The sequence below is a fragment of the Netta rufina genome (genome assembly GCF_964035555.1).
Source record: "Netta rufina genome assembly, chromosome: 10".
Lineage (NCBI taxonomy): Eukaryota > Metazoa > Chordata > Aves > Anseriformes > Anatidae > Netta > Netta rufina.
In genome coordinates, this window is record NC_140133.1 from 13,487,812 (window position 1) to 13,512,590 (window position 24,779).

A 24,779-nucleotide genomic window follows, 5' to 3' on the forward strand; every position below is an offset into this window, starting at 1 on the left:
GCTAATGTTTTTCACAGCTGTTCCTTTCAGTGCCAAGGCCAGAAACCAGACTCTCAGATGCTCATCGATCATGGCACTTAAAATGGGACAAGGTGGTTGGTTTGGGTAAGAGCTCCTCTTAGAGAAACAGGGATTTCAGGGGGTGATGATAGTGCTGTAGCTGTGATCGCATTGCAACAGTGCAGAAAGAGGCAGCAGCAGCTCCCAGTCAGGCTGTGGAGGGCAGTTTGGGACTGGGTGTTTCTTGCTGAAATGTCTACTAGCTCGTGGTCTCTCGTGGCAGTTTTGCTGGTTAGCTATTAACTTGTTCAATCTACCCTCGCGCATGGCCCTACCCTGTTCCACTGTGTTCCAGTAAAGCTGGTTTAAGAAACAGCTTTGTTAAAGTTTCTCTTCCTGCCTCTCCTCTCGTCCTGTCAATCTCAGGAGAACATGCTGGCACTGGTGCCTTTGCGGGATCATTTTTAGGGCCCTTTTGGCTCTGACTGTTTCCCTTCGAGCAGCCCTTGGGGAGCCCCATCCTGGGGCGGGACAGGCTCTGGTGGGATTGCTGTCTGCTGGGAAAACAGCAGGGGAAAGGCAAAACAGCACTGAAAACCCTGCTTTTTTTAGCTGAGAGAATGTCCTTCTTCAAACACAGCTCTTCCTGCTCGTGCCTGTACATAGCCCCTTCCTGCTCACCAGCAGTGTTTTCTCCCGCTGCCTCGGGGCGGCATTCAGGTTAGTGCAGATCGGAAGGAGCAACTTTATTAAGAGATTCCTCTGCAGTGGTATTTACCCAGTTTCTGCAGAGGACTCTTTTTTTTAAGTACTCAGCTACCTGCTTCTGTTTCCCCTTGTGAGACGTTTGTTAGAGCATGCTGCTTGCAACTGTACTGGAGCCTACAGCTCTTCCGTTCCCCCTCACAATTGCCAGCTCCCTCGGCCTTTTCACAAACAGGGAATAAAAGTTGAAGCGAGGGGATGCCTGCCCGTTTGTATCAGCCTGGGAAATGGTAGATTTATTTCTCTCTTGAGGCCTTTGCCTCAGGCATCTCGCCAGAAGGCATCTAGACTCTATTCACTTCCAACGCATGCAGTCCCCAAGCCAGAAATCTGCAGAAAGCTCGTGAACTGATCAGCTGAAGGCCAGACAGTGTGACCTGGTGCCTCTGAAAGTCAATGAATTGCAGAGCTGTGACTTCTGGATGCTTGGGAAGTGCGTGCAGGCTGCGGCACCCGCTGCATGGTGTGAACCTCGAGAGGACCTCAGGAAGATCAGCTCAAAGATGGACCTCATCTGTACTTACTGTCGGAAATTATCCCAAAATCTGAGTCGGAAGAATTAGAATGTGCCTAAATGTTTTGGCTAACACAAAGAAGTAATTACTTTCTTTGCAGACCCTGTTATGGGTTTCCTTTCTTCAGACCGTGAGGAATTCAAAGCAAACTTTAGTTTGGAGCTAAAAGGCGTGTTTTTAGCAAAGGCGCTGCGAGCAGCATTGGGATGGGCTCCCAAAAGAACAGAGATGGGTACGGCTCGGGTTCTTGTGCCTGCGTGCGTAGCAGACAGTCCCGTACCAGCCCTGGTTCAGTCTTCTACAAGTGACCTCTGTCCCTGGCCGGGAACATAAAGAGCCTCAGTGAGCTTTGGCTGAACTGGGCTTTTGCCTGTCTGCTGCAGGGAGAGAGTAACCTCAGTGTTCCTGCCTCCCTCCCCCTGGCTGCTCGCTTGATTTAGCTGCCAGAAAAAGACATCTGAAAAGTATACATTGCTCTCCTGTGTCCTAACTTCTGTAAAGTACAGGTTATGGTTGGTTCCCGTGTACGGTGCTCAGTAATTTTACAGAAGAGCAAACGGCACCGCTACAGCTATCTACACAACGCTTGGTACAGTGAGGTCTTAGTTTGTGCCAGGACTCCTGAGTGCTATTCTGGGCGTTATTAAGGGGATTATATTACATAGAGAGCTCAGATGGCTCCGAGCCGCGCTCAGGGTGTTAACTGTTTCTATTAAGCTTTGCATTTAGAGATCCTTGTGGCAGAGGAGGGCGATGCTGGACGTGTAGGCGTTCCTGCAGCTCAATAATCTGTGTGTTGTATGGCCAGGGAGGGTTTTCATTTGCTTTGCACGAGGGGTAACCAGACTTCCAGAACTTGCTAACTTCTGGATGCTCCGTGTGTTAATCTTCTCAGTGTGCTGGCTGTGCAGCTGCAGGTGGAAGAGATGCTTTCTGGTGCAGATGTGTAAGGTGAAACAGAATCCTTACAACATGCCGTAAATGTCTCAAAAGGGATAAAGCAAGCCATACGTAGCATGTTGTCTGGCAGAGGCTGTGCCTGCTGTTCACTGAGCACCCGTCTCTGCGGGAGACAAATGGGTGGGGGGGAAGTATCCCCTGTGCCACGCAGTAGTTCATACTCAAGCTGATGGTCCAAGGGGCTGAGTTTGTGAACATCCCTTCCTTAGAAAGCCAGCAGCTGATGTCTTTACCTTGCAGAGACTTCGCTTTCCAAAGACGTGCCCCTAGCAATGGCCTTGGTGCTCCTCTGCCATCCCAGCTGCTTTCTTGTCTGCGACTCCTGACCCTGAGATCTGGGTATGTTTCATGCTGGTGCCGTGTGTGCACGGGGAAAACCATGCTGGTGGAACCCATCAAAATAAACAAGACTGGGTGTCGGTGGTGGTCGGAGCAGCTCGGATCAGGCATGGTTATTGGGTTAGATATGGTAGTGACAGGGAGAAGGGGGCTCGGAAGGGGCTGCAGTGGAAATCAGTACCCAAAATGAATATTGCATGAGTGGTGCATGGATGCGTAAATACTGTCCTTCGAATCAGATCCTGTTCCTGAGCCGTTCTCTGGGATTTCCCTGTCATGCAGACCGGTGTCCAGCACCAGACCAGGCACTGTGCTGCGGGCAAGCTCCCACCCAGCTGCTGGGCAGAGCTGTGCTTGCACTGGGCTCTTACTGGGAGCCACTGGGCACCGTGGCTGTGGCCATGGGACCCCCTGGCAGGCAGGATGGCTTCCGTGAAAGACAGCAGCAGGCCCAGGGTCCTTGGGCAGGATGCGGCTCCCCAGGGAGCAGGGCCGGGCCGTGATTCACCACAGCTGGCTGCGGCTCGGCCTCCTCCGCTCCCCCTGCCCCGGGTGCCAGGGAGTGACAGCTCGCGGGCAGGCGGCCAAGCTGTGAAAGGAGGAGTGTGTGAGGCCTTCAGCTTTCTCATGCTTTATCAGGCTGCAAAGAATAGCTCGATATTCAGCCGGCGTTGGTGCGGGTCAGGAGAATGGAAATACGAACTTAACTCCTGACACGCCGGGGGACGGCTGAGGCCCTGGCCTGACCAGAGGAGCGAGGGCTGCTCCCCAGGGCTTCTGTGTGGTGTGAAAGGACACAAACGCCTTACAAGCTGTGCCTTGGCTCTCCTCACACCCCAGCTTGCCCAGACCCCAGGGGCTGGCATTGAGGGGGACGTGGCGGCTGGGGGAGCGGGATGGGGACAGTCCTGGGGATGATGGAGCCAGCAGCGAGGCAGCCACCGGCTCTGTGGAGCGCTGCCCGCCAGCGTGGAGGGAGTTAAGCACTGCCGGCAGCTGGGGGTGAGCCCACCTCGGGGTGCCGAGCTCCAGCTCCATTCCCACGGCCAGGACGGGGCCGGCAGGGGGGGACCCTGCCAGTGGCGGAGGCTGGGAGGCAGCACCCGGCCCCTCCAACCCCACACTGCACCAGGGAGCGAGCGGGGCTGCAGGGCAGGGCCGGCGCTGTCGCTGCTCGGCTGCTGTCCCCTGGGTGAGATGGTGGATTTATTGCCCCCCTTCAGGCAGACGGAGGGGGCTTGCAGGCAGCCAGGTCCCTGCCTAGGCAACAGAAATAAATTATTCCTCAGCTGGGTGTGAGGTTGCAATCGAGTCCCAGCAGTGTTGTTTCCTACAGGGTGTGCAAGTTTCTCAGAGGCATGTGGTAGCAGGGCCCTTCGTCCCTGATCCTCACCCTGCCTTTTGTCACATCATTTTGAGCTCTTTGAAGCCCTGAGGAGCAAAAAAGGCTGGGAAGAGCTTGAGGGGTCAGGGAAAGGAGCTAACATGAGTGGGAGTGCATACTGCAGCTCCCTCGCTCCCCAGTCCCCTTTCAGTGGTGCTGGGGGAGCAGGAAGGTGCTGACACAGAGCTGGGCACGGCTGTGTGTGTGGTGCCCCCAACCAGCACCAGTTCCACCACAGGGGCAGGAGTGGCTCGGAGCACTCATTCAGCCCCTGGCAATGCTCCAAAGTCCTCCCCAAGGACGAAGAGTGCAGTCCCTGTTCTCACCAGCCGCTGAGCCCAAGGCCAGGCACGTCAGTGTGAGCAAGTGGGGCTCAGCAGCGGCGTGAAGGAAAGATGAGCTGTGGGCTCGGAGCTGAGTTCTGCTGGGCGCTGATGCCATATAGTGTGGCAGATGTGCTGTTGGAGGCTGGGTTTTTGTCTGTACATCAGCTGCCTGGCTCAGCTCCCACCCCGGATCCTCTTTGCAGAAGCTGTGGTCCTTGGGCGAGCAGTGCTGGCCCTATATCTGGAGGGCAGAGGCTCTGAGGAGCAGCATTGTGTGGGGCAAAGGCTTTGGGATTCAGCACCTGGGTGCAAACATGAGCAATGAGAAGCGTCCGCGCGGATATTCTGCAAACACCCAAGCGCAGAGAGATTCCTCCTGCTGGATCTTACTGATTGTTGACACCGGAATCCTAATAAACCCTGGTAGGCAGCAGCCCTTGTTCAGCTGCCCACACCCAGGCACGTAGCAGCGGCTGCGCTCTGTGCTGCAGCTCCGTGCTCTGTCCTTTGCTCCCCCCGCAGCGGGAGATGTGGGATCCCCGTGCGAGGCAGCCCTGGGGGGAAGCACAAAGAGAAGCTCTTGGCGGTAGCTTGGGACCCAGGTGCAGCGAACGCACCAGCGAGCGCTGGCTTTGGGGACGGAGGGGTGTGTTCCCATTGTGCGCGTTCCCATTGCTCCTGTCAAGCCTCCTCTCATTATTCCTGCCTTGAGCTGTCTCGGCCCGAAGGCAAAGCGTACAGAAGGCTCTGTAGGCTTGCCCTTGAGAGACGTGCGGTCCTTGGAGAATGGCTGTTGAAGGGAAGCACGGCAGTGGGCTGAATTGAGGCTGTTTCAGGCTGCACAGCTCTGAGCTAATCTCCCAGAGGCAGAGACATTACTCACCAATCAGGAATGTGTCTGTATTTTTCCTAATGAGAACAAAACATTTTATCCCTGTTCATTAGCAGAGAGTTAGGGTGTACTGTTGCTATGCCAACAGACTCCTCTCCCCTGCAGACACACTGGGGGTGTCCTCCGAGCCATGGTTAGAAGGGTGAACGGGAAGGCTCGTTCTGGCAAGAAAAAGATCCCATTGTTTTCCCCGGGGCTGCCTGGACTTTGTGCAGCTGGCCAGCCCTTGCCTTCTCGGGGGGGAGGGAGCCGCAGCGGGAGTCAAGTGCAACAGAGATTTAATTTATTGGAAAAATAGTCTTTGCATTTCACGTTGTGTTGTTTTTTTTTCCAGCTTGAGGCACACTCCTCAGGAAGAGAAATGAAGGTGTCTCAGCGTTCCCAAGATCCCAGATGGTAAGCAAAATGCGCCGGGAGTCAGCACTGGGACACCCACGGACTGCTGCAGCCTGCTGGGCCCCTCCGTGTTCCTGATCATCTGTTTGTGCCGCCAGCGTAATGCCCGGCAGCCTCTCGGTGCTGCTGCGGGATGAATCCACCTGATGAACCGTACCGCCTGTGATTAGTGGACAAGGGGGTTCACCAGGCACGTGGGCTACTGGAAAGAATGAGTGGTGCTATGGGAGAATACGCACTTGTTCCCTTTAGGTAGGGAGCTCTTATGAAGGGCAAAAGTTGTCTGTTGAGCAGAAGTGGTGATCTGTCAGGTTCTGCCCTCAGCAGACGTATTTCCTCCAAAGGTTGCCTGTCCGTTTTCTTGTCTTTGTCTTGGCTCTGCCTCCCTCCCCTGCCATCCCCCACCCCTTTTCTGAGGGATTATCAGGATGTGCGAACTGCAGTGGTGCTGCACCTCTGGTGCTGTCACTGAAATGTGAAACAACACCTACAATTAAATTTTTCTATGCAAGCTAATGAGTTTAACCTACAGACAGAAACAAACAAATACTCTACTTTCTGATAGTGATCTACGGCCAGAAATGAACGAGTGAATGTGACCAAACCTGCAGACAGCCTCCCAGAGCAGGGTGATGTTCATATCTGGCTGTCAGTCACCATACAGTGTCGTGAGCTGCTTTGTGCTGGCTGAGCGCGGTGGTGTTGACAGCTGTAGACCCTTGAAGAAATGTCTCCCTGAAACTGAGTTCTCCTGTCAGACTGCAGCCTGTTAAACAGGATAGCTGCAACTCCTACTTCAGTTCGCCTGGCAAAGCGCTCTGTGAGTAAATGTGTGGAATTTGAATACAGGAATTTGAATATCAAATGTAGGGTGGTACAGCAGAGATCCCAGACTGCATGAGCTGCAGGAGATCTGCAGATCTACATGGACTTGTTGGAGAGTGAAACCCTGGCACCTGGACACTCGGTGCTGCCTCAGATGAGTCACTGACTATTGCGCTAGAGAGATGGATATCACTTGAGAGCACAGGGAGTACAGGAGCCCTTCATCAGAAAGTAGTCTGCTTGTTAGACCTGCAGCTGTAGTAGCAGGAGGGTTCAGCAAGAATAAAAGCAATGAACAAAGCCAGACAGCAAACCCTAACCTGGGCTTCTGTGTGTGTGCAGCCTGTTTGGTTTCAGTTTGGTAGTAGAGCTAGATTAAAATCTTGAATGTTAAAGAGCAAGCTTTGGGAAAATCTGTTTTGATGTGTAGCCTCCACGAATAAATCCTGAGTATGTACAACACGTGTACAAAGATCGGTGAGTCTGGTTCCCTCAGCTTTTTGTTGGCTCTGGGTGGTTCAAGTAAAACCACTAAATCAAAGCTGTTTGAAATAGGGAAGGAGTAAGTACTTGAGATGATTTGAATTCAGGCCAGTCTCTTCTGGGTCCACGCTTTCAGGGTACGTAAAAAATAAAAGACCATGGAGAGGACAGAGGTCTGTGTACTGTGCACTACATGCGTGTTGTATTCCTTGAGATATCCAGCTGATCCTGTGCAGATCCTATTGAAACAGTGCCCCAGCAGAACTGCACTGGAGGAAATGGTTTTTAGTCCATTTAAGTGCAAAAGATCATGGCTGAACAAACTGACTTCTGAAATGTGAGTTACGGTTATTATCCAAGTCGCGCTCTGCTTCATTCTTGTGCAGCGGGAGTAGTGATTCTGTGTTACCTAGGAGAGCGTTACTTGGGCCCTCCTCTTCTCTCCTCTTCTTTTTAAACAGTGTAGGGGGGTATTTTTTGCATTGTTTTCTGTCCCATCTCTTTTTTTCCTTACATTAAGAGCAAACATACAACTTCTGTGCTGTGTACAAGGCAGAAATGAGGAGAAACCCTTTGGTTTCAAGGGCAGGGGGCATGTTTTTCCGCATGAAACTGTGCTGCTGTATTTTGTTTTTAGAAGCTTTTCTCATTGCTTTTTACGCTTGGCAAGCAGTTCTGTGTGGTGTGCTCTCTGCAGAGCACTCAGATTGGTGAGATTTGGGGTATTTCTAGGCCATGTACTTCCTTCATCTCTGTAACGCCTCTGCAGAACTGCCCCAAACTCCTGCTTCAGTTCAAAATGTGACGTTTCAATGAAACACAAGTCCAAAGAGTTTTCTGGTCTTGCAACTTGTTGTTTTGCTGTTCTGTTTCCAGGATGTCTCCTGTTCCATGCTGAGCTGCCCTTTACTAGCTATTTATGCTCTATTTGTTTAATTATTTAACCTTATAATAGCTAGATTTTTGTTCTGGTAGTATCTGAGCTCATTGGAAAATTAATGCAGACCTATATATATATATCCATAGTGGGATGAAGGACACAATTCCAAATATGTTTCTACATTTTGCCTCTTAAAGTACCACAGGTAATACTTGTAGTCAGTTGAATGCCTATGTGAAAATAAACCATTTTATTTTGTTCCAGATACATTTTTAATGTAATTTCCAGGGCTAGCATGGCTTGATGTCACAGAATTGTGGGCAGTCCTCCTGCACTGTTTTCTAGAAGCTCAGCTTCCAGGAAGAGCTAGTGCCTTGTCTGTCTAATGTACTGGAAGAGATGGGAAGAGCTGGGCTCAGCTGGGTCAGAGGAACTTTTGAGCCCTCTGTGCTGTTTGATATCCACCACCTTGAGAGGAGGCTTCTTCCCTTCTATCAGAACCAGTTATGGGCTATTTGTGGAGTGAGGTGAGGTGTTCCTTCCAACTCTTGGTAGAGAATGGTTTAAAGCCCTAAATTGTGAGTTAGACTGATTTAAAGCAAAACAAAACAAAATGCTGTTAGCACTAAGTGTTATAATACTAAATAATATATCTACTGTCTTTTGAATTGTTTGGTTTTAATGGCTTTGCTTATTTTTCTCTAATTCTAGTTATATTTCTAAAAAAAAATTAAAAAAAAATGCTTGTTTTTCCTCTTAATAGAGAAACTGGCAAAGGACAAAAAAGCCAGATATTTCAGCCTGACAGGAGAGTCTAGGTTGCCTAGCAAGCGAAGCATGCATGCATAGTGAATTCTTATTCACTATAATAATCAAGAATGTTGGAAGCAATTAGGAAGGATCACTGCGTTTGTGGAAAAAAGTCACTGAGGATTTTGCAGGGGTCACAGTAAGAACAATAATTCTAAAAATAAATATATGACTCTGTATAACAACAAGGTCCAGTAAGGATATCGTTATTTTATGTAGCATCAGGAAATCACTACATAATGTGTCTATAATTGAGGAAAAAGATTGAAATATTCATAAAGAACACATGACAGAATAGAGCTCTGGCATACAGCCTTTGTTGTAAGAGATATCCTTCATTGGGTAGGCTAAATCAAGCATAAGAATGTTATTTGTACTTTCAAAGTACTAATGGGGAGAGAATTTCTGAAAAACACCTCCTATTCTGGAGGAATAAAGTGTAATTGGATGCTGGGGCTTGAAAATAATTTTGAGCAATTTTTATAGGGTGTATATTTTAACAGAACTGACTAACTAGCAATTCACTACAGGAGGTAGAGAGTCCCTGCAATATTTACTAGTCATCTCACTAATTTCTCTAGCTCATATAGAATTTGTTTTCTGCAGCTTTGTGAAAATCATTGTGTTTTATGAAGGGTATTTTCTGTTATTGGAAATGGAACAGCAGCAGCAATGAGCAAAGGTGAGGAGTATCTTCTCTACAAAGAAAATGGAATAAACTGAGACTCTTCCACCTGAAAAGAAAGGAGTGATAGTTACCATCAAAATCCTAAATGACATGGAAAGGTTAGAGGGGCAGCAACTGGTTTTTAGTCTTTTTCCATTCACATGGAAGAGTCATAAGTACGAATAGGTATTGAATGGGGCCAGCATGTAGTAAGCTTAAAAACAAGTAATGACTTAGTCCTTGATGTGTGCAGTTAACCTGGGAAGCTCCTTGCCACAGGATGTTGTGAATGCCTAACATCTGTGTGTATCTGAGGACACAGGGCAGTACCCCAGAAGAAGGAGCTATTGAAGGTTCCTAAATGCATAGAAACCGCCTCTGTCCCGAGAAATCCCTGAGCTGCACATCACTGAAGCCTGGGAGAGTGTTCAGGGAGGCAAAGTGCTGCTCTGTGCTTGCTTCCTTCTTACGGTTTCAGGCCATCACCGGTGCCAGAACAACTGCAAGCTGGTCTGTCAGAGCTGGGCGGGATGGAGGGAAATAAAAATAAACCTTGTAAAAACAGAGACTGGCACAGCTTGTGGCCCAAGTTTCTTCTGTGCCGCTTGCGATGTGCTGTACGCACCTCAGACTTGCTAAAAGCATCGCCTGTGGGCTGTTCAAGCCTGCAGACTGTTGACTTGAGCTTCAAGAGAGGTGGAGAGTATATTTTGGGGAGCTGTGCAGATGGGAAGGGTGGTGTGAAGACGCATATTCTAAGCAGGGAAGCTGACATTTTCCTTTCCTCGTGGCATATGCTGGTCCTTGCTGTTCTGGGATGTTAAATGTTTTACTGAGTTACAGGGATTGTTACTGCTGAGAGCCTAAATCTTATTTCTGTGGATATCCCCCTCTAAGGAGTGTTACAGTCCTTGCCTAGCAGTGGACTGTAACTTAATTTGAGCTAAAATGGGTGATATGCAGATCCATAAACAATACAATCTCTGTTCCAAATGCTTTCAAACTAAAAATGTCACGGTCTACGTGAGGTTCAGACTCTTTAGAAGTTCTCGAGACACTGGTCGTATTTGAGGTCCTGTCTAAACATTTAAAAATAACTAGAAAACAGGGCTCAATTCTAGATGCTTCTCCCTTGCAAGTCAGGTCTTATGCTTGGTTTTAGATGCTTACCCAAGTCTACAGAGAGCACAGTACAGGATGGCAGCCCTAGCTGTTCCTTTGAACTTTCTCTTTGGGAAGGATGAGAGCCATGTCGGGCTGTCTGTCCTTTTGTCTATAAGGATGTGGTTTCTGTTGCTGCTGAATATTGCTAATTTTTTTTCCTGTAGTGCACTGCAGCTGTGAGGAGTGAAGGGGTGCCTGGGCTGAGACCCGAAGCCAGGTGGAATACACACAGGGTTTAGGACAAGGGTTGTGTTGGGAAAGAGTGGGAGTAGTCAGTGTGGGCTTAAATTTGGAATAAAACCCAACATCTGTCATCACAGCTGCTTTGTCTAGTTCCTCTCCACTAATCTGAATCTAATGGCAGTTCGTTACTTCTGGCTTGGACTCCTATAGCTCTGGTGACAGATCTGCACTGACTACAAAGACTTCAGGTCCGTGATGAACTTGATGGATATGGCTTTTCATGCAAATCCGGGAAGTTGTTTCATGTGTCCCAATGACTGAAAATTTGATACGCGTTTATAAATCAAATGTTGCTATATAAGTATACCTACACTCTTCCCATTATGTGTGTTTATTCTTCAGGTTTTTCACAGTAGTCTTGCCTCAGTTGTGAAATACAGAGCAGTGTTACTGCTAGATCATGGTTGTATGCTGAAGGTGCAGGGTGACTGCTTTGTCTCTGATAGAATAACAGTGATATTTGGGAATTAAGATGGGCTTGTAGCCAGAGAAAGGCTTTTCCCAGCATTGTGGCAGTTGAGCACTGTCAGTGTCTTGAATTCTGTCCCTCCTCCACAGGGTTCCTGATGGATGCTGAGCAGATTGTGTCTCAACCTGTGCCTCAACTCTTCACCTATAAAATGGGCATGAAAACACTTTCTTCCCCACCAGCAGATGAAATGCATTAATTATTGAGTCCCACTGTGCTTAGGGCTGCAGGAAAGTACGTTGCTCTGTGTGGCTTGGCTGCCCTGTTGTCAGCAGGGCTGGAAGCGGTGCTGTGACAGCTCCAAAGCAGGAGGTATCGAGGTTGGTGGTTCAGTGGTAGCTGTTCCTCCTGTGTACTGAAGGAGATGCTCCTGGAGGAATGTTGTAGGATAGTTGAATGGCACAAAGCTGTGCAAGGAGAGGTTCAAAAACATTGGAACAAGCTTCCTAGCAAGGTGTTTGGTGCCCTGTGTCTGTCAGTGGTCAGGAGGCATTTGGATAATGCCCTTAATGTGCTTTAACTTTTGGCTAGCCTTGAAGTGGTCAGGCAGTTGGACTCAATCTTCTTTGCAGGTCCCTTCCAACTGAACTGTTCTGCAATGCAACTTCAGGTTCAGAATGATGCACGTGTTTGAGAGGGTGACTTTATTCTAGAGCTTTTTAATTTTAAAATGAGTGTTTGATTTTGTTCTTTAGCATAAACTTCTTTAGCATAACTTTAGCATAAACTTCTGTTTGCATTGGTTATTTGTCTTTCTTGATGCATCCTTGTCTGAAGACTACGTTAAGTTTTGTTCCCTTTTTGTAGTTTGTTATGCTATCATCTTGACATGTTGTGCCTATTTAGTCAGCTGTTTGCAGAAAGGTGTCTCTGTCCCAAAAGAGAAGTCTCAACATTATTGAGTAGCAAAGGGCTCAGCCTGTACGCCTTCTGGAGAGCAGCTTTCCTGTTTTACTCTCAATTTCTCAGTTTTTATCGGTAGCTTTGTTCCAGCAATCATTCTCTCTCAGCCTGTTCTGCAAGTGCTGCACTTGTCTGCCGTTCTGCTGGTAGTCCATCAACGTTAGATTTGCTCTGAACCTGATCTCTAGCCTGTGTGATCTTTTCCATTCCTAGCTATTCCATGATTCCAGCTAATGTATTTCCCAGTAAGCCCTGTGAAAGTTTAATTTAATGTATTTTTATGATGCTGGGCTTGTCAGCCCCAGTGTGGCCTACTGGGTTGACGTTTAGAGGACAGTTGCTGAATTTGGCCCACTCCTGTGCTGACCAGAGGCGATGGTTTATCCCTTCAGCACAAACGTGGGTAATTTTTTTGTGTTCCTCTCACCAGCCTCTCTGCTCTGTCTAGCTGCTTCCTGCAGCAGAAGAGCAGCCACTCAGATGCAAAACTCACTGCTGTTCCTAACAGACTACTGTAAATCTGGTTTTCCTGTCTCCTGGGCACTTTTGCCCAGGGGTCACTCTGGCAAGGTAGCAGTCTCTTGAAATGCCGACAGTCAGCCAGTTATACTGGCTGTAATTCCTGCTCGTAGCAGTTTGCATTTCCAGACTAGCAGTGCAGTTTATGCAACAGACCTGTTAGTGCATCTCTGTGGCCCTAGGGTGAAGGTCTGGGCTTCCCTGAAAGGCAAAGGGAAGAGCCAGTCGGTCCTGTCCAGCCAGTGGCTCTCAGACTGCGAAGGTAGGTGGATTGCAAACCAGCTGGAGAACAGTCTCAGCCAAAAAGCCTTTAAAATTCATGGCTGCCACGAAGAGGTAACCAGTTCTGAACCATGGCGCTCTTCGGGCAGCACCAAAAATCTTTTCTCAGCCCTGAATGGGATCAGGAGCTCAAATACGTCACTAGAAAATATTAGGATCTCCTCAGTCTGAATGCAGACAGCAACAGCAGCTCATGTTGCAAAGCCATGGTGAATTTTGTCTTGTAATAAAATCCCTTGTTGTGGATAAGGTGTGATTACATGTCTGCGTGACTCGATGTTAACAAAGTGACTGGAGAGCTCTTGCTCCAGATGGCTTATTTCTCCAAGTACCAAATCTTGCAGCATCCCAGCCTTCTGCTGCCTTTACCACTTAATTTCTAAGCTGCACACTTCCAATCCTCCAGGCTGTGGGCCCACAGAAGTATGAATGGAAAACATCAGGTGAAGGCCAGTGCCCTGCAGCCCTATCTGTATGCTGTCTGCTGGTCTGAATTTTATCCTTGAACCAAGAACTTCCACGTCTGGACAAAGTCTGGGATGCAGGGCTGTGATTGCAGAGCACACTGCATCCCTGCTGCCAGCCTGTGGCTCCTCGACCACAAACACCTTGAGAGCTCTTCAGGCACAGTTCCTGCACCACTGCTCTGTCTTGGGCTACGTCTGGGAGTGCTGAATAGCCAAGATCCCATCCTGTGCGGGAAGGGCATTGCTTGGGGCTCTTGAGGCTGGTGCAGAGTTGATCCTGGCTCTTAAGTCGGCACCCAAGTCGTTCACTCTTCTGCGGTAGCGCAGTGGAAGCTTGGGAGCTTCCGTGTTTTCTATGTGCTGTAAGCACCTTGAGAAGGTCCCCAGGCTTTCGAACTACCTGGCGTGCTACTTTCTAGTTTTGGCCTTATGAAAGCTTTGGTATTGGATTGTGGAGGTGGGAGAAAATGGCTAGGTGCCCCAACGTGGATCGTTATCTAGCAGACCTGTGTAACCTAATTATCGAGCCTAATAGTTCATAGCTGACTGCTGATAGTCTTCCAGGCTTAGGTACTAATTTATGGAAGATGAATTGATCAAAGCTTCACTTCTGATAATGTTTTAAAATGAGTTGAGTAATACAAGATAGAATGTTACCCAGCTTGGTTTGAAGGCAAACCACAAGCAGATTGTGGCAGTGATGTGGAATTCTGTTGATTTTGCTGTCTCTTCTGGGTGGGAGGGAATAGATGCTACTCATGTGGTTGCACTGCATTAAGTTTATTTGCATATTACTGACGGTATTCATGGCTGTAACCAGAACTGCTGACAGTGCTGGAGTAATGGGGGAAGGCTGTCAAACTGCTGTCAGGCTGTATGGTTCTACAGTGGGGAGGGCAAAAAAATGAATTTTATGTGCAAAGAAGAAAAACACAGAGAAGAACTCCTTCCTGCCCTCCAAGGGTGTGTTAATTCTTTACAGAGCTGCTGTGCTAAACAAAGGAGGACTTCTGGGGTGCCAAGGAAACGCCATTCTTTAACAGGCCGCAGCACCCTGTGCTGATCGGTGTTTGCAGAGTGAAAGGGGTTGTTCGAGGCAGGCTGCAGGGCTTAAGGGCTCTGATTTGCATCCCGACAGCTGGGTGGTGGAGCTCGGGATGTGGTGCTGTGTGTCTGCTTGTGGTCTGTACCACTGCTGGCTGAACAACTCCTGCGGCTGGTCCCTGGTCTCTCTTCCACTCTGCAGTCCTGTCGGGCTGATGCTGGCATGGTGAGCAGCACGGTTTCCCCTTGGGGTGCAAGTGCAGAGCCAGCATCCTTTCACACGACTGAAATCAAGGCAAGGTGTCCTACAGTGAAGGACAACAGCAAAGCCCACCTGCGCTGGACATTTGGAGCTGCCTGCCTGCCCCATGAAGGAGGGGATGGGGAAGATCACCTGTCTGTTCACAGTTCCTCCTGAGCTCTAGGACTGGAAGGGGTTGGGAGCTGCCACAACTTGTACTGGAAGAGCTGGAGATGTGCTGGAGAACTGCTAGACCTCACTGCGGTGGGTTGGTGTTCTGGAGATGGTGACCAGTCGGCTCAACTGGAGGCACTGCAAGTCCCCTGCAGGAAGCAGGTCTTAAAGACATTTGAAGCTCCTTTTCTCTCTTGCTAGGTTATCCCAAGGCCAGGCTGTCCACAGAAGGACTTGCTTTGAGAGCGTGGCCCTCATCCCTGGGACAGGAGAGCTTGGTGAGGGGTCTTGGTGCTGTCCGGGCACCACGTGCTGCACGCGGTAGGTTTTGCCCTCCCTGCTGGGGGCACGCTGCCAGGCGTGACTGCACTGAGAGCAGGCACTACCCTATCTGCTTCTGGTGGGAGCAGTGGGCATTTCTGCCCCGTGGAAATCACCACGGAGTAGCTAAGGCAGGACTCGAGCTTTCCTGGCAGCCCTGTGGAGCCGAAGCTGAGAACAGGAGGGGTTTGGGCCGAGGCTGGGGAGAGGTGCCCGTAATGACAGGGAGGGCAGCGCGGTTGGGAAGGCGTGCCGTGTTTGAGGTGGAGGCCGGTAAAACATGAATCACGCCTGTTTGAAGTAGTGATGAAATCCCTGATGAGGGATTTCTGTAATACCTGGCCAAACAGTCTGCTGTGCTTTAGTTTCCTTTCTCCCTGGGCAGAACGGTCGGCCCTGACCTACTTTTACCAATAGCAGTTCTGTTAAACCCCGGCGCTTAGCTCTGCGTACGGCGCGCACGGCCCCTGTTTTCTTCCGCCGGCTTCTGAGTGAGAAGTTTCCACTGAGTGTTTAGCAAAACAGAGCAGAGCTGTTCCTGGCGGAGGCTGCTGGTGCTCCGGACCCACCTCTGCCACCGCTGTGCCCCGTGGCTTGGAGCCTCTGCTTCTCCTTCCCAGCCTGCTGAAGGTGATGCTCGCCTGCTTGGCGGCCGTGCTGTGCCTTAGCTTTGTGCTGCGCTGTCAGGAGTCAGCGAGATGCTATCTACATGCTAATAAGGCAGATAATGCCTTTAGAAATAGTCGATGAGGTTAGGCTTCCGGCTTCCTAAATATGCGATTAGGAAGGGCTGAAGTTACATTCCTAATATTTAAAAGTAAATAAAATCTATAAATGTACCATTAAAATAAGAAGTTTAAATATAACTGTCCTCCTGGGGCAACTCGCAGAGCTGTGTCTAGCTCGGTATCCTGTCTTTGACAATAGCCAGAAGCAGATGCTTAATGAGTACTGTAAGGAACAGGGCATGTGTAGCGTGATTTATTTATTTTTTTTCTCTTCTCCTCCCCCCATTTGATGCTCCCTGCTTATGACCATCACCAGTTTAGGGCCCTCCTTGGCTAGGAGTCGTATCTGATCATCTGATCCCGACTACATCTATTCTCCATTAATTTTTATAATCTCTTTTAACTTGTTTGTGTTTCTAGTCTCCATGACATCCTACAGCAGCGAGCTCTGCAATTTAATTGTGCATTTTAAATGTTATATAAAATACATTGCATCCAGTGAAAATTATCCTTGAACTGGCTTAGAATAGTCATCTGTACGTTTATGGGTGCTCTTTTTTTCTGCATTGTAAGAAGTGGTCGTTAATTACTCCACGCTTCTCATCTTGACACTGTTTGTTGTTTCAGATCTCTTGCGTTTTCCCTATCTTCCCCCGGTTGCCTCTTTGTCCATCTGAAGCCCAGCTCTGCTCTGTCTCTCCTTATATGGAAGCTGTTCTATGCTTTTGATCATCTTTGTTGTCCTTTTTGTCATTCTGTCTCCTTTTTCAGATGTGGGAAGCAGAACTGCCTGCAGCGTTCAACAACAAGATGGTGGTGTGTTTGCTTTCTTGATCGTGCCAAAGGTTGCATTTGCCCTTTTTGCTTGATACTAAATACCAAACTGACCTACCAAGTTTCCAAAAATCTCCTGAGCGTTAACACCTAATTCAGGTCCTCATATATTTATCTAATTAGTACATTTTTTGTTGGTTTTAGTATTTATTGGCAATGAAGATACTGTGTGGTTATGACTGAGCGATTTCTGTAACTTTTTGATGTCTTTTCTGTATTTGATTGTGCAGAACAATTTTTTTCTTAGTAAACTTTGCCGCTTCCAGACATATTCCTCTTTGCAGATCATCTTCTGTGAATATACTGAGCAGCACAGGTTGCAGAATGAATTCTTTGCAGATCTCACTGATAACCTTCCTCTCTTGGGAAACTCTTCCACTTATGGTTTCCTCTCTTAACTACTTATTAAATCATGATAGGGACTGTAACAGTAATTCCACAAAAGCTTAACTTTTTTTTTTTTTTTCCAATAGCCTTATCTGACAGTTCTTTCAAAGTCAGTTTGGTTCCCATTAAACAGATTAAGAGCTGGCTCTTGGATCTCAATTAACTGGAAATGGGAAATCTGCTCTTGGAATTTTCTGAGTACTCCAAGGCTGTCCCTCTGCTCCAACATTAGCCTGTATTTTGATCAACAGATGGGGTCCTGAACTTCTGCAGGCAAGCTTGTTCCTATGGAGGTGATGGGTTTAGATTTATCTGTGTTTGTGTAGAAATGGTAGGTTAGCTCAGCAGGGTGAATTAGACGGGTAACTTGAAGTGATCTATGCTTTCCCAGAAGGACTTTATCACAACAAATTAAACTTATTTACGTTCTCTGAATGTGCTCTGCACATCAGAGGCTAGAGAACTGTTTTTTGTTTTTTTTGTTTTTTTTCAACTTAGTTACCCAGAAGAATATTTCAGTCTCGGTTGGTATTTGACAGGAGGTAAATTTGGCATATGATGTGGCAGCTGGGAGAGCGAGAGGTTGTTGGGTGGGTAAATGGAGGACTGGGGGGGTCAAATGGGGTAGTGTGTCCAGGTCAGTTGCCATGAAAAGAGGATGCTCATCTGGGTCAGGTACTTTTTATTTATCTATTTATTTATCTATTTATTTATTTATTTAAAGATGCTGGCAAAAGGGCTGACAGAGTTATGAGAGAAATTAATTCTTTCTGTCTGAAGAAGCTCAGGTCACCTCGTGTATCCATCCAGAGGATTGCACATCTTCAGTCTGCGTTTGGGAAGGCCCAAAGCTGGAAGAATTTCCATGTGCTTGTCTGCCCTTCCACTTCTCCTTAGCCATCTATTCTTGTCTGTTGTTGGAGACGGGGTTTCTGTGTAGGTGGACTTCTGTCTGACTTAGAATAGCTGTTGTTATCTCCTTGCCCAAGGAGGATTAAGAAGCAGGATTAGTTTTCAAACTGTTCATGCAAAAAGTGAGTAGAAGCTTCTTTGACTGACGGTCCTGTGACAAGCAATGTCAGACGAAATGACAAGGCACTTTACTCAGGGTAAATAACCTTTGGGGAACAGCTTGCTGGGTTAAGGTGGTGGTTTCTGTAATTTAAAAACCCTAAGGAAAAAAATCTGCTTTCATTGAGATGCATTAGTTTAGTCAGGAGCTTGTGGGCTAGAAGAAAAAATTGCTTAGTGATCTTTGGCTCGATCACACAGCGAGCTGGAGCAGATCCTAAAGCACCCTAATCTTCACATGTACAAAGCGGGCAGAAAGTTACCCTCGTGTTGTGCTAAGATAATAGGAAACTGACAACTGCCTTGATTTTCCTATTTTTGAAAATGTGTTTAGAATGTGGCTTTTGAGTTTACTTTTTGTTAGTGCTTGAGAAGATGGCTAAGTGAAAAGAAGCCCCTCAGTTTACAATTACATGATAACTACGAAGAAAACTTATTTTAATTGCAGGCAGCTGGTGGCTGCTTTTTATTCCTTTTAAATGTTTGTGTAGTTTGTCTTAATTCATAAAAGAGAGCTTATTTTTACCCTGTATTAATCATTAACTCTTCATTAACCATTTGTACTGGAATTCTAAACTTCTTTATAGGATGTTTTAGTATGTGTAAGAGGAAAGATTGGATGTGCTGGAGGTATTTAGGGGAAATACCTGTCCACTACCACCGGTTCATTCCAGTATGGCTAAAACTAATATTTGATACAGCCACGGCTCCAGGAGCACTTTCTGCAGTTTTTCCAGACTCCTAGCAATGCACAAGCATCGTTAAAATATCAGTAGGATCAAAAAGTTGAGAAGATAGCGTGCAGCATGGTTTTTAGTACATCATCTTCAGCTGCCCTACAGAAACTTTACCTGTTTTCAAACAGTCAGTGATAACTATCAAGGGTTTTAGAAAACCTAATTTGTTCAAGTGTTTATTTACTAATGCTGTTAATTCTGTAGCCTGAAAGTACGGATTTTCTACCACAGGCCTGCCGTGCTGCCTTCCCTTGCCACTTCAGATTTTATATTTTGCCTTTAGATTTTTTTTTAAAGTTATTTTAACCTCAACTTTGGTGTTACTCACAGCTGGTCTAACAGAGCTCCCTTGTCTGTGTCAGCCCTGCTCCAACAGGATGTCTTGGACATGGGATTCTCCTTGGTGTCGATTTTCTTTGGAAAACAGAGGTTTGTGTTCATCTCTGCAAGTGTTCTTAAACAGCAGAGCGGGGAGCTGGCCTGGTTGTGGTAAATAAGACTCCAAAATAGATGTATTTATTTAATGGGAATGTCGTCTTCCATGTCAGAAAACAGCAAGTCTCTGTTGAGCACGTGAAACTTAGAAGGGGGACTGTAATTCAAGGCTTTTGTGCGGAAAACACAGCTCTGGTGTTCTCCCTGACGCTGGATGATTTGAGTGTGCTGGAGCCCCAGGGTCATCACGCAGCTCAAAAAATTATGCTGTTAATTTTTACATCTTTGTGTTCTGGCTGTGGGCTGGCTCTGCAGACTGTACAGTGGAAGTTGCAGGTGCAAGCATCAGGGACCCTCTTTTTTCCAAGGACAATTCTGCTGGGATTGGTAGCAAGTATGGGACACAACCTAGAGGATGGAACTTCATCTGACTCACCCTCCGTGTCGGGGGGATAGGATGTGGTGTTAGGGAAATGATTGGTGAGGACTGAAGTAACTTTTGTGTTGATACGCTGGTAAAACGTGTCCAAGTGAGCTGTGGGTTTGTTTCTTTAATAAATGAGTAAAGTCTTTGAGAGGGATATGTGAAGTCAGGGAGGTAAAAATAGTGCTACAGAAGAAGCTGTCTGACTCCAATTTCCAAGTGACAGAATAGTGCCATTGCTCCCATGTTACTGGGTGTTGTTTTGTGGATGCGATATAAATATTCTGTGGCAGAACTGACTAATCCTCCGGCCCTTCTGTTGTGATCCAGATTAAATAAATGAAACTCAGAAGTATCATTTAGATATTAATATTTTACAGTGCATTAGAGCCAATGTTCAGAGCATTGTCTGGAGCATTCTCCTATTTAAGGGGAATTCATCAAAAAAGATGAAATATTTAAAAAAAAAATCTTTAAGCCGTGGCAGTTGCCTTCAGAATTAATTAAAGGCTACACACTTTTGGTGCAATCTGTCTATAACAGCTGTGTTGTGTGCTAGCAGTGAGCACGGGAAGCAGAACGGTTCAGTAAATCCACCAAGAGCTCAGTAGTGTAGCCTGTCAGGAAACCATCAGCTTTAAATGTAGGTTATCCTCCCTCTTCCTGTCCTCCCGGAGATGTTGTGATGGGCTTAACTGCAGACCGAGAAATAGAGAGGCAGCAATGCTTGTGCTTGGGAAATAATTTTCAAAATTGAATCAAAAGACATCGCTGGCTTTTTCCTCTCGATTTTCGGGAAGGACGGGAATGCTTCTAACCACTGATAGCTCCACACGCACGTTTGTTTCTAATGCTTGTGTTTGTTCACCTAGCAGTAATTGTGAGTTCATTTGTTAGTGGCTCTTCAGCAAGGAACAAAGAGCGCTGTATTGGGTGTTTGCACATCGCTCACAGTGATGAGAAGTGGCTTGCAGAACGTGCTGTTCCACCCATTTTTTGTCTTCTCAGCTGCCCTCTGTTCTTCTCGAGCCGTCGAGACTGGATAGTAGCTTCTTACCTGGAACATTTATGGTAGGAATAAAATTACTTAATAAAATTACTTCTCAGGGGATATTGGCAAGTGCAATTATAGCTTTAGGCCGGAGCTTTGACCATAGCAGGATCTGCTTTTGATTATGGTCTGCTGGAATGTAGGGCTAGCTGCTTTCCCATCTCTTCACCAGTACAGGTGCTCCAATAGGTCAAATGCTTCCTGTGAAACGTTAGGGATAGATTCATCTGTGGATCACAGAGCTGAGAAAAAGGTCTGTGTTGCTAGAGTGGTGTCATGCACCAGGTTCAAGCACTGGTGGCGTGTATGAGCGTTTGTTCTGCCCTGCCAGTTGTCAGCAGTGGGCAGATCAGAGCCTTGCAGCTTGCAGGCATGACCTCTCGCCAGAAAGGCAGTATTTCAGAATTCAGAAATTTCTAAGACATGATGAATTTACTGTGTAATTGCTGGCATAGGAAGGTTGCATTAGGCGGAAAGAAGATTACAGATTCTTGTAAGTGGTGTAGTGTAATGATGGCTTTGATCTGCAAACAGCTGAGAATCACAAGACTCTCCTCTGTGTGTCCGTGTGGCTCTGTCACAACACAGTCAAGCTCCTGCTGGTGGCTGGCCATCAGCCTATTGTTTTGTTTCCAGGCATCTTAGGCTTTGAACCTGAGGAGACTCGAGACAGAGCTGCACGGCGAGCCATGGGGACATCTGCATGATGGCCGTGCTGAGGTAGCACAGCAGTCATATGGTTAAGGAGCCCCTTGAATAAAGTATTCTCCAATAAAAATGGGAAGAATGCATAAAAATAATTCAAGTGTTGCATTTCAGGCAGCACATCCAACTGATGTGAACTGGAGGTGATATAGTTAAGCGAGAGCTCCATCCTTCACTCTGTGTGTCTGCTGGCTGGCTTTGCAGATATCCCTCAGCACATCCGAGATAAAATCTGCCGCGTGATGAGGACCTCTGTCAGGCCCTGCAGCTCTCTCACCACCCTGGGAAGAGGCGCCAGGGCTGCTTCAGGGCTGCGAGCCACGCTGGGTGAAGCAGAGGGCGTTAGCAGCGCTGAGAGCAGAACACAAGGTGTCCATTAGCAGGGCAAACAAAAGCCCCAGTGTGCACACAACCTGAACACCGTGCTGGTACGGTGCGCGTCGCAGGCTGCGTGCTCTGGGGGAGAGCTGCCAGCTTGGGGCCAGAAATCCCACGTGTGGCTATGTCCTGACAGCGCTGCCTCCTTACCTACAGCAACCGTGTGAAGTGGAGCTTGTCCGGAGCTTCACAAAGCCTATATTTAATAATGCGTTGTGTTTATAATACCTTCCATCCGCTGGATTTCCCAAGGGGACTAATCCTCTCAGCTGGTCTTTCGGTAGAGCAAAGATGCCTGTTTTACTGACAAAGGAGCTGGAAAGCAGCACTGTTGTTTTTTTTGGTTGGTTGGTTGTTTTTTTTGCAATAACAGTAAAATAAGTTACTGTTTTCACCATTGCTCTGTGTCTTCTGCCTGCTGGGTGTTGTACAGAACAAGTGAATGGCACAGTTGGTGTGTTTGTGACCAGGTAAAGGAGTACCCCAGCATTTACAGCTGGGCTCGGTCTCTTGAACTGCTGCAGATCGTTTCCTTTCACCTCTGTGCTTTTAAGCATCTCTGGGCTAATTGCACTTTGAGCTTACTGAGAGGACCCAAGAGGGATAGTAGGAGGGAAGTGACTAATTTTCTTTGCTTTAACTACAAATTTAACATTGTCCCTGAGGAGCTGAGTTGCCAAAACGAGCTCAGGGATTACAGGGCAGTTGTGGAGGAGCTGGGTACGTGGTGGACTGGTTTTTAAGAGGGATTGAAGATACTTGGAAGAGAAGCACCAGAGGTCTGACTTCCCAGGTCTGTGCAATGCCCACACTGCCCCACGCGCTGGTGACAGAGCCACATGCCCAGAGGAGGCTGTTGATAGCCATAAGTGTGATGAGAAAGAGAAGAAGAATTAACTATTTTGTTTTCTCGAAATATAAACTTCACATTAGATCAAACACAGAACAAAGGGGTTGTTGGTTTTCTCTGTATCGGATCCCAGCTACAGCTTATTTAAACAATGGTCCTGCAGGTTGTGTTTGCCTTGGACGGCGGTTTGTTTTCCTGTGGTGCTGCTCGTTAACAATGCCTACGGTGTGCGGGGTGGCGTAGGAATGTGGTCCTGCCCTGGAGAACTTCCAATACGGCATCGTTGGGAAGAGTTGTGAAGGAGCCTGGTTAAATATCCCACGATTTCTGATGGTGAAAGAGTGGTGGCTTCAGTTCAGTGTCTGAAGCACGTTCTGTGACAGCACAGATAGGACCCTCCTCCTTGGGTTACCTCCCCGGACTGATGAGTCTGTGCTTTGTGCTGTTTGTTCAGTGGGTTTAGTACATGTTCTGGCCTTCTGGTTTCAGAGGAGTTCTAACAGCTTTTCCTCTCTTGCAGAGTGTTTACCATGCCTCTGGGAACGTTCTTCCTTCCTGTTCTCTGTTTCCTGGGAGCAGCGATCCCGAGGGGGCTGCAGTACGTCACGTTCTCACGCAATGCTACGAAATTCCTCCACCTGTCCATGGACTTGGAGTCTGGCACCATTTACCTGGGGGCCACCAACTTTCTCTTCCAGCTGACATCTGACCTGCTGATGCAGAACGTGGTTCAAACCGGGCCGGTTCTGGACAGTAAAGACTGCCTCCCCCCAGTCTCGAGGCTGGAGTGCCCTCAGGCACACCACACGGACAATCACAACAAGCTGCTGCTGGTGAACGCGGTGCAGAAGGAGCTCATCGTGTGCGGCAGCGTGCACCAGGGGATCTGCGAGAAGAGGAGCCTCGCGTCCATCGACCACGTCCTCTTCCGACCGGAGAGCCCTGGCGACACTCAGTACGTTGCTGCCAACGACCCCAATATCACCACCGTGGGACTCGTGGCCTACTCGAAGGATGAGGTCCCCTTGCTGTTTGTGGGACGAGGGTACACGAGCCGAGGAGTCGGAGGAGGGATTCCTCCCATCACTACCCGAAACCTCAGGGCCCACGGTGGGGATGTCCAAGCAACAGACTCTCACTCCATTTTCTCCTATGAAGAAACAGCTAAACTGGCCGTGGGCCGGCTCTCCGAGTACAACCACCATTTCATCAAATCCTTCACGTATCGCTCCAGCGTCTATTTCCTCTTCTACCGTCGGGACCTCAAGTCTCAGTCGCGCGAGTACAAGACCTACATCTCGCGGATCTGCCTGGATGACTCCCATTATTACTCGTACGTGGAGCTGCCCCTGCTCTGCCAGAGCAAAGCCAACACCTACAGCCTCCTGCAGGCAGCCTACGTCACCCGGCCGGGGAAGGACCTGGCCCAGGGGCGGCTGGACACTGAGGGAGAAGTGCTCTTTGCAGCCTTCTCTGCCTGGCAGGCTTCTTCTGGCAAACTGAGCGAGGAGTCCGCGCTCTGCGTCTACGCGATGGAGGAGGTGGATCGCCTGACCAACTGGACCAGGGATGTGTGCTACATGAGGGACGGGAAGTCAGAAGAAGGCACAGAAGTGGCATATATCGAATACGATGTCAGTTCCAACTGCGTCCAGCTGCCAGCGGTAAGTTGCTTTGCACCTTTGCCAGGGTAAAGAAAAGTCTGCAGTGCATTCTTCGGGTCGCTTTGTGTTCCTGGAGTAAGTCCATTTCCCACAGACCTCTGATGAAATCTGCAGGGGTTAAAACCCTCTGGGCTCGCTGTTTCCTTGCTGCTGCTGCAGCAAGGCGATGCAAGAACCACTGCTTCCAATTCAGGTCTGTCTTGTCCCTGCTGCAGGGGCACGTGGGCAGGGTTGCTGGCAAAGGGAGGCACGCTGTGCGTGGCAATGGGGAAGGCATCTGGTGAGTGCTGAAGCTACAGTTCAAGTTGTTCTTCAGATCTTCATGTCCTGGTCTTCTGTCTTCTGTGCTGGAGGGAAGGAAAAGAGAGAATGTGTGTGTGCACTTGTGGGTTAGGGAGGGGAGTTAAAGGGGTGTGCTGTTGCTTAGGGTGAGGTGCATCTTGCAA

At 48.1% G+C, this 24,779-nt stretch overlaps 1 protein-coding gene across 1 annotated transcript in view; it reads left to right on the forward strand.

Annotated features, from left to right (window-relative positions):
* The first annotated feature begins 5,512 nt into the window (after positions 1-5,512).
* PLXNB1 (plexin B1) overlaps positions 5,513-24,779 on the forward strand; it is a 51,120-nt gene continuing 31,853 nt past the window's right edge. Inside the window, exons 1-2 of the mRNA XM_084292655.1 lie at positions 5,513-5,577; positions 23,190-24,333. Of these exons, the coding sequence (XP_084148781.1) occupies positions 23,200-24,333 (1,134 nt within the window). The 5' untranslated portion in view covers positions 5,513-5,577; positions 23,190-23,199. The remainder of the gene's footprint in view (positions 5,578-23,189; positions 24,334-24,779) is intronic.